Genomic DNA, 10240 nt, shown 5'->3' on the forward strand with positions numbered 1-10240 from the left:
TTTTCATCTTCTAAGATAAGTTGTAAAGTTGAGCATAGCATCACTAAGTGCTCTACTTTGTTGTTTATCATGTTTTTAAGCATCTCTTGGCATTGTCTTTGTAAGAGGCATAGACAACATTATGAGCCATGCCCTCACCTTCTTGAGCCAAGAATGATGTACCTTATTGGTTTGAGCATTTACCTCAACCACTTACTCACTTTCATTAAGCTTGTACCTTCAAACCCTAATGGTGGGTATCATGTAACCAACATGCACAAAAGCTTTTGTTGTAATCAAGGAGTAGACAATGCCCTTGACCAATCTATAAGGCAAGTGGTAAGACCCTCCCTTTCCCTTTTCTATATAAATCTACCTCATAACCATTACTCTAAGGAATTTCCTCATTGCCCATGGAGGAGGTATGGTATACAAAAAAGCATCAAGCATATTAAAGAAACATCTATGTGCAAACCACTTAAGCAAGGGTGGCAGCCTTGTTTTGATCATTGTGTGAGAATGGTCAAGGTGGAAAGCATGTGGAAGCAATGGCATCCAAAGCATGTCAACTACAAGAGGTCAAGCAAGCACAAAGAGTGGGGTGTAGCATGAGTACCACGAAATTCTAACAATATGTGAAAAAAATATTCTATGTTTTGAAAACCTCATAGTAAGTAATATATCTTTTTATCTATTTCTCCCTTGTTGAGGGTTTTTCAGAGCTATCAAGACTGAGACCAATGGTTGAGTTGGTGAGTCTATCAAATAATTTCCATGTCTTTGTGTATGTGTTTTGATGATCAGGATGTAGGTGATTCATAGATAACACATGGAGAGGTTAGGGTTGTAACACATGGAGCCTGGTAAGGGTTCCCACTTTAGGTATCCAAAATTGAAAGCCACAAAGCCTTCATTTGTGGTGTTGTGCATAATGTTTATGACTAAATATACACAACAAAAAGATGTCAAAAATAAGATGCAAACCTTGATGTTACAACCATCCTTAGTACTTGTTTCTATAAACATCACACCAAGCTCCTTAGCTTTGGCATCTCCTGCTTTAGTAGAAACTTGCCTGCTCATAAACCAAGATTGTACATAAAATTAGTGGAAAAAGCTTACTCTCCATGTCATCTATACTACTCCTATTACCAATGACTTGACGTAATTTCACAAAGGGAAATGCCATCTGGGCCTATAACTCAATAAAATAGCCCTTCAAGGCTACACTTTCCTTACATAGGTTGCTAAGAAATGGTGTTGTGGGTCGATTAAGATGATTTTAAGGTTTGGAAAAAGATTAGTTAGCTTTAACCTAGAGTTAAATATTCAAAATTTGTATGGTAGAAGAAAGAAAAGATACTCCTCCAAATGCTCAAGTTTTAGAGATATTCTAGTGAATTATGAAAGAATGCTTCTTCAAAATTATAGCTTCCTTTTTAATCCATGGTGAATAGTTTCCTTAACATTGGATCATGATTCGTGCAAAATACCTTTTATTGACCAAGTTTATCTTATTTCCCATAAGCATGATGATGGCATCGCTTCCACGCTCGGAGCGCACCTCCTCTACCCATCTCTTGGTACTTAAAAAAGACTCCCTCTCTACAAACTCAATCACCAAATATTTTTTTTATTAGATGTTTTCTATAAAGTAGAAAACAAAAGTAAAAGAGTGCCAATAAAAATGATGGGGACCTATTTGCAACATCATATACCACCAATGCTACAAAGGAATCTCGTAAATAGCTAGGGATAAGACTACGGAAGCGTTCTTGGCCGACGGTAAACCAATGACTTACTAGTATCACTCCTATGGTAATGTTTTTTCTAATCAATAAAAAATAAAGGTAATGCTTAAAAGTAATCATGGAACTTTCAAAGTAAAAAGAGAGAAAATACCAAGAATATATGCTTTGGTCCATGAAAATAAATGTAATATCAAATTTTAACCCAGATTTCACAGTTCCAATCCACCACCTACAACCGATAAAATATGAGGGAACAACCCCATTAATATTCCTGAAGCATGCTAAGGTGGACCAAAAACTAGTATCCTAGCCAAGCTGCTCAATAGGTATCAGAGAATTCTTTCACCTTTTAGTAGTATGTACACTTTTCAAAAATATTTCCTTTTTTAAAATAAATACATCCTTGGTACACAGAGTTTGATATGTTATGATAGGTAATAAGTGCTTTGTGTTGACTACAAAGCAAGCCACCTATCCATGCATGCATTAACCCCCTTCTCAATGCTCATATTCATGCTTGACTGACCAAAAATTTACTAGGTAAAGATTGTAGTTTTCAACGTGATCCAATCTAGTAACTAACATATGGAGGTCATGGGATACCTCATAGGTACCATGGGGCATGCATAGATAAACATCATGGGGACATGTCATTTGTGATACATAGGGATACGTCATTGCGATAGGTACATATCATGGGGCATGTCATTTCCATAGCCAGAGGTCTATCTATCATCAAACATTATGAAGGGTTGCAAACAGGCAAACAAATAAATTCATCTCATTTCGCATTAGGCGCTCCAGATACGAATGAGGGAATCCGAGACGATTGAGAGAGAGAAATCAGAGATGGCCGGGGTTGCAGTACCTGGTAAGTGTTGTCGAACTTGTCGTACATGAATCTGGTGATGATACTGGTCTTGCCGACGGATTGGTCGCCAACAAACACGAGCTTGTATTTGGCCAAAGGTGAGACGGGGGTTGTAACAGAACCGGCCATGGTGAGAGTCTGATCTGCGCTAGGGCTTGTGAGAGGTTTTTGGAGCTAGCGCTTCTGCGTTAACTACTCTGTCGGAATTAGGGTTTCTGATGGATGCTCCGAAAGCAAAAACCCAAAGAAAAACTCTGTTTGAATTAGGGTTTCTGATGACTAATCCGAATTAGGCCTTGTAATCAATGCGCTCTCTATGCGTAGGCAATCTATGCCTCGCTTACAACGCGGTGTGTCTATATATATATATATACATATATATATATATATGTATGTTATGTTTTTGTATTCAAATTAGTCGGTCTTAATTATAAATTACAAGAAGTCCAAATTATGTTTTTGTATATTAACCAAAACTGCCATTTACAAGAAGTCCAAATTATGTTTTTGTATTCAAATTAGGGGGTTAACAACGAATTAAATCGCCCTTTACACATTACTTAGAGAAGCAAAACCTAATTTCCCTAGCCAATGAGATAAAGGGCATGGTTGGAGTGTAAGAGGTCCTCTTCCATGATTTGTCGGTTTTATAACAATAGAATGCAAAAATTCATCGATGTCGACATGTTTTTCACCATGTTTTCAACGACATTAATATATGAGCATATGCAACCTTAGGCCAGAGAGTATTTCGTTTTAGGCCAAAGAGTATTTCGTAAGGTTCAAGCAACTGGTTTAGGATATCTTTTTGGGGGCAACAAATATTTTTGAATCCCTCTATATAGAAAAGTGGGGACATATAGCATATTGTCATACAAATAGCCTTGATCTCTTTGTGTCTTCAATGTCCATCTCTCTCCTCATCTTTCTCTCTTGTGCACAATAGGGGGATGGTTGCAAGATGAGGGTGCCTAGTTTTGTGTCAGCACAGGCACTCTCGGTTTAGCTTGAAAACATGCATTTTTTCACAAAGAATGCCCAATCTCTCGTAGTTAGCGTAAGAATTTTACTTCAGGGTCTTCTGATGAAAAAGAACATGCAAAGTTGGGCACCTAAAAATATAATGTGAACAAAAATCCAATCTTTCTAAGGGCCCATTTATGTGGGTACAAAATCTATATATATGCCCTATCCCAAGTTTGGACAAGTGGACTGTACGCTTTTGTATTGCCCATAACTTTTACACCTTAACTCATATGACCATGAAACTTTGTACATCATAAATTGACATAACATAGAACTTAACTTGATTTATTAAGTATTTTTAGGTGTTTTTGTATTTTTTTTATTTAAGTTTAAATGCCCCAAAACATTAAAAACACTATTTTATGCTCCCACCATGTCTACCACTTACAAGGTTAATTTTGTATGGATCTAGTGACCAAAGCATGCAGAAAGATCAATATACTATGGATCTAAACTACAAATCCAATGGTTGGATTTTTGTAGATCTCATTTGTAAAATTTGTTCTGACTGTAAGAAGCCCTATAACTCATTTTTAATTTAATATTAAGAAAGAAACTTAAACATCTATAAATAAAAACTATATGGATTAAAGTACTTATTACCATGAATTTATGAAATTTTTTGACTCAATTTGAGTGAGGGAAGCTCAATTTTCAGTCATCACAAGTAAAAATTATCAATTTTGTGTCCGCTCTTCTCTTTTAAGTCTAAAACCAAGCCTAGTTAGCTTTGAAAATCTAGGGTTAGTTATCTACTAAAAGAAAGGAGCATCTAGATTAGCCTTGGATTAGCCTAAATTAGGATGATTAGCCTAGGTTTAGAGAGAAAAGAGAGTAATTGACTTGTATATTGATTCCAACGCGTGATAGAAACTGACTCACCACCAACGTGTGATGGAAGTGGGCAATCAGAACTTAGAAGAAGCGTATACCTCAAGCAACGTCACTTACGTGGTGTGTATATATATATATATATGTTATGTTTTTGTATTCAAATTGGTCGATCTTTTTTTGGGAACAATAATTATATATATTTATATTAACAAAAACTGCCATTTACAACAAGTCCAAATTATGTTTTTGTATTCAAATTAGTGCAATTCGTAAAACAACAAATTAAATCGTCTACTTAGAGAACGAGTGAAATTTTAGGGTTCAAGGTTCACAGTTCAGAATGAGATAAAGGGCATGGTTGGAGTGTAAGAGGTCTTTTTCCATGATTTGTCAGTTTTATGAGAACAAAATGCAAAAATTCATCTGCATCAACATGTTTCTCACCATTTTTTCAATAGCATTAATATATGAGCATATGCAACCTTAGGCCAAAGAGTATTTTGTAAGGTTCAAGCAACTAGTTTAGGATTATATATCTTTTGGTGGCAACAAATATTTTTGAATCCCTCGATATAGAAAAATGGGACAAATAGCATATTGTCGTACAAATAGCCTTGATCTCTTTGTGTCTGCAGTGACCATCTCTCTCCTCATCTTTCTCTCTTGTGCACAATAGGGGGATGGTTCTAAGATGAGGGTGCCTAGTTTTTAGCGGGCACTCTCAGTTTAGCCTAAAAACATGCATTTTTTCACAAAGAATACCCAATCTCTCCTAGTTAACCTAAGAATTTTACTTCAGGGTCTTCTTGAAAAATCACATGCAAAGTTGGGCACCTAAAAATATAATCCGAACAAAAATTCAATCTTTCTAAGGGCCCATTTGTGTGGGTACAAATTCTGCATATATGCCCTGTCTCAAGTTTGGACAAGTGGACTGTACGCATTTGTATTGTCCATAACTTTTACAGCATTAGCATTTGCACCATCAACAACCTCATTGGCCTTGGAGTTTCCAATGGCTCACCATGAACATGCATTAAAACGTCACCCACATTAACCATGTTAGCCACATTGTCTTGCTTAAGCATATCCCCATCATTCATCATTGATACTACATCAGCAATCTTGCACCCAAATGAAATCTTAAGTGGATAAGTTATTTTTCCTATATAACTACATATCTCTAGGACCATCCCATCAACTCACAACTTAGTTTGAGTCCTCATGTATTTCTCTCTATTAGCTTCCTTGAGAATGAGTTCTTAAAATCGTAGGAGCTGTGATAGGACTAGACTTCCCCCGCCCAAGAGGCACTTAAGGAGGAGAGGAAAAGGATAGCTCGTGTGAGCGAAAGAGGGAGTGGGGAGAGCATGCTAACGTGCAACAATTGTTACTGATGAGCCCAACCCTCCCCCTCCTCTTCCACATGAGCCCATCCCTTTTCCTCCATATGAACCACCTTCCTCTTCCATATGAGGCCATCCCTTCTCCCTCACAGGGGGGTGCACTACTAAGAAACCCTATGTATCATGTACGTTCAAGGGGTATTTTTAAAACCCCTTACTTGTGAATTTTTCATGAATAAAATGACCCCTTTTTCTTTCTAGACTTACAAGTTTCTTTTCCCCAAAATCGATTTAAAAAACCCTTATGTAAATATATTTCTATAAATTTACCTTAAAATTTTGAATAAAAAACCCTATTCATTTGAACTCATGTGCTAACTTACATATTTTAGGTGAACCGCTCAAGCCTTCTCCTCCACATGAACCCCCCCTCATCCTCCACAAGATCCCCTCCCCCCATTCTCCTCCACAAGAACCCACCCATTCTCCACAAAGTGCCCAACAGTGTGGATAGGAAAGAGCTATCAAAGTTCTCAGTGCATCGTCGTGCCAATGCGATCTTTGAACCCTCTTTTAAGGATCGCACACCTTCACATCATAGTTTTTTGTGCTTGATGCTTTGATCGAGCATCCCAACATGGAAAAGTGTAGAGCGCTATCTTCTATTATTGGAAGTTGAAGAGAGAGAAGAGCTAGCATGGCAGTGCTTACAAGTGTGCATCTTTGTCTGTGTCGTGAAGGGCTATTGTGGGCGGCTATATGTAGCTCCCAAATGGGGAGAAAGGTGAGTGCCATATCTCACATCCTTTCCATAGTTCCATGCAGAGTTAGAGTTAGCTCTAGTAGAAGGCAAAGTTTGGATGTCAACGATGCTGGAGCATTATGGCAAGTAGTGATCATGCACCTAGGCATGATTGCCTAGTTGACAAAACCACTAGAGCACACCTCAATAGATTCCAAGAGAGCTTTACGCAAGAGAAGCGCAAAGGTGTGTTCATTGAGCACGGCACTTGCTTTCTTTACTGAGTTGTATTCCCAGTTTGTGGCATCATTTCTAGACCTTAAAATTGAACAAAGATCGTTGGAGGGGTGTAAGCCTTGGTTCATGAGCTACTCACAAAAACATGGCACATGTTTATGTCGCTACCATGTTGAATTTTGGCCTTTTTTATGATGTGTTTTGTTGTCTTTTTGGGCATACAAAGTTGCCTCGTAGTACTTGTGAGTTGACCCACTCTCTCTTGTGTGAATAAACGGATGCTGGCCTTTACCATAACATCCCTTGAGTGGAAATTAGTTGCACATCATCTGGATCACTTTTGCAAGTCTAGAGATGGTAGACCTAGATGCAAGTGACGAGGAGCTCGTGCAGTGGCAGTGCTATGAGTATGTAGTGCATGAGCTCCAAGGTGGTGAGGAGTCTAAGAGGTTGTAGCTTGTGGACAAATATACACCTCGTTCTCTATTCACATCGACATTCACGGAGAAGGTGTACCCATACATTCGGCACACTCATTCTGCCAAGTGGCAAGATAGCTAGTTTCGAGCATGCTTAGCAGAGTTCCCTGTTGGTATGGTTATCTCTGTGTGGTGGATTTTTCAGAGAACTGCACATTCGAACCTTTTTCAAGAGAAACAATCTGAGTATTACTTCTTTGAGTAGGTATTCTTTATTGTTAACATTAATTTTATAATATTAGAACCATATAAATTGTTCAATATAGTGACTTAACTACTAGCTTTTCCCTCCCCTATCACTAGGTTTCTATTCTGGTACATATTAGCTATCGATATACAGAGGCACATATAGATGGAGTGGAGAGCATGCTTGGGACCCGCACGATTATTCAAGAGTATCATTTCTACATTAGTGTGATGATCGCTCACATGATGCACATTTTGTGCAGCAACATTGCTTCCATCTTCATGATGATTTATTAGAGATCGCGGGGTAACATGGCGAGACAATGATGGATCTGGTCTGATGGATGTAGAGCACAGTTTAAGTCTGCACGATAGTTCTATGGGCTCTACAAGTAGTACTTATACTTTCTAAGAGTGCTTACATAGCCAAAGCTCAAACATATTATCTTTATAGAATAGTAACACGGATCGGTTTTTTAAATTTACAAGTGGCATGCGTAGTCTAGTAAACCAGTGATTTGGAGCTACTTTGAGACTAGTCATAGAAATGGTGAGCATGATGGTGCAAGTGCATGTGTGAAACATGCTTTGCGATGTCATTAGTTGTGACATGATTCATAGCGGTTTAGAGATGCATATTAGGTGGTTGAGTGGTGGTCTTAGCATGTCACCTCATTCTACCTGAGATGTGATGCTAGGATTGTCTGGAGATTTTTTTAGTGTGTGGATGCTAGCAATATCGACCACTCTATCCCATATGATTGTGATATAGTAGCAGACACCCTTGGCTTTCATTCCATTAGGATTTTTGGCTTAAGTGACCTCAGGATCTTCCCACGACGATGTCCATGCTTTTGTGGAGCATGTGTGGATGGCGATTGGGAATATTCTTCCAGGTCATATCTTCCAAGTCATACTGGTGGGTAAATCGCTAGCTCCAGTAGAGCAAGTGCTCACTCCCGAGCGCAGAGTACTACCTGTTAAGTTGCACTAGGACAAAGTACATCCTCAACCAAGATACGATGGATGATCATGGGTTTTCTTTTGATACCCACACCATGATTGTGGTAGGCCAGTACTATCATCAGGTCGACGTCGTCAAGGGAGTCTTGAGTTCCAGTAGTGGGTAGTGGGCGTTAGAGGCTTTTATGTACTCTCATCTAGTTATTGCGGTCAAGCTTAGACTTGGTCACATACATAGTAGAAAACATGGATCCAAATTGCATTTTCACCTTACAAAGGATGTCCATGAGAGTATTTTGGAGCATTTGAGAGCCAGAGAGGTTGTTGATGATGTGAGTAGCTCTCCATTATTATACTTTTTTTGTTCAGTTCCTATTTCATGATGATGTTGACATTTCTTTTAATCATGATTTTAGCATTGTATTGTATATCCATTTGGAATGTTCTACATAATTATTTATGTTCTTATGATCATGGTTCCAACATGGTGCACATGTCTTTTGTATTTGTAATCCGTTACTCTGAAAATTTCTAATTGTTACACTTAAAGTTTCATTGTAAGGTGAAATAGTGGATTATAGGAAGAATCAGACATTGTTCAAAGAAGAATTTCAAGATAGAATTGGATGATTGGCGTGACGAATCGGTAGTAATTGTTGGATCGCGTGGTTGAATCATGCGATTGTCGGGAGTTATCGAAGGAATCGTGCGATTATATAATCAATCGGCAATGTAATGCACCAGTCCGGTCAGAAAATTTGTGTGGTCGGGTTGGCAGTAGTAGTGGGTAGTCGTGCGATTGGAGAAGCAGTGGTTACAGTCGACGATCAGTGAATTCAGACGATGTCATGGACAATCATAGTGGTGGAGAATCGCAGAGTAGATGATTAGAGAGTCACAATTTGGTTGGCGATGCAAATTTTGGTCGAATTTTCTGGATTCCTTGATGGTGTGCCTTCAAATTTAAACCAGATGATGCAGGCTTCTACTATGAATTGATGGTGTGCCTTCAAAATCAAACCAGATGATGCTTGTGCTATGAATTGAAAGAGTGTAGATTCATTTTACCATATGCCATTGATTTGAAGCAGCATGCTTCTGGATCTTGTTAAAAAGCCACCACCTGTAGATTCGTGTATTTGTGTCATTTTTTGAGGACATCTAATCTATATTGGATATGCTCCATCACATGCATACATGAACATCCTCTTGGTAGAGTTCAATCTCAAAGGTTATTATTGAGGCATTAGTCTTAGTTCAATCTCAAAGGTTATTGAGGCATTAGTCTTTACCATTTTTACTCTTGTAATAATAAACTGTGGCCTACATCCACTTCCATTGGAGAGATCACTAATCAAGCAAGAGGTGGACACACTCAAGGAGATAATGAAGGAGAGGATTATGGAAGATATTAGTACCTAATCATCATTAGCTCTGAGCTAATCCATGTATCTCAGCCTATTTAACGAGGTGTCAAATCAATGCAATATACACTCTATTTTGCTCATCTGCAGTGTTATTATGTTGTCTTTTAGTACTAATCAAGATTATGAGCCCCCTTGATTAATAATTAGCATCAGAGCCTCTTCGACCGAGCATGCGCATTCTCTCATCAGAGTTACTTGGACTGAGCTGCATATTTTCTTCTTCCTCCACTTGGCTCTCATGGCGATGGCGGGACCCACAATTGTTCCCTTTTTGCTACTTCCAAGGCATGGCTGGTCGACGATTCCTGAGCTGAGCCAGTTCATTCACCGCTGGTCACTTCTTTGTTTTTCTTTGGCTGCCCGACTATGCCTTAAGCCTTTAATTAAGGCTTTGTGTAA

The 10240-nt window shown here is 38.5% G+C and overlaps 1 protein-coding gene across 4 annotated transcripts; it reads right to left on the minus strand.

The window, feature by feature from the left end:
- Positions 1 to 700: 700 nt before the first annotated feature.
- Positions 701 to 2935, minus strand: LOC147640996 (ras-related protein RABH1b-like). Of its 4 annotated transcripts, XR_015267537.1 has the most exons (4): positions 2599 to 2935; positions 1882 to 1959; positions 1473 to 1584; positions 701 to 1054 (listed from the first exon to the last, which is right to left on the minus strand). XR_015267537.1 is itself a non-coding variant. In XM_086809465.1 (3 exons), exons 1-2 carry the CDS (start codon positions 2728 to 2730, stop codon positions 1921 to 1923), a joined length of 171 nt encoding a protein of 56 aa, XP_086665591.1. In that variant the 5' UTR covers positions 2731 to 2935; the 3' UTR covers positions 701 to 1054; positions 1882 to 1920. The 4 variants fall into 4 exon arrangements, 1 of the variants encoding a protein (XP_086665591.1); XR_015267538.1 differs by lacking the exon at positions 1882 to 1959; XM_086809465.1 differs by lacking the exon at positions 1473 to 1584.
- Between the last annotated feature and the right edge of the window lie 7305 nt (positions 2936 to 10240).

This window comes from Cibotium barometz, chromosome 2 (genome assembly GCF_041138505.1).
Source record: "Cibotium barometz isolate CiBa-2024 chromosome 2, ASM4113850v1, whole genome shotgun sequence".
Lineage (NCBI taxonomy): Eukaryota > Viridiplantae > Streptophyta > Polypodiopsida > Cyatheales > Cibotiaceae > Cibotium > Cibotium barometz.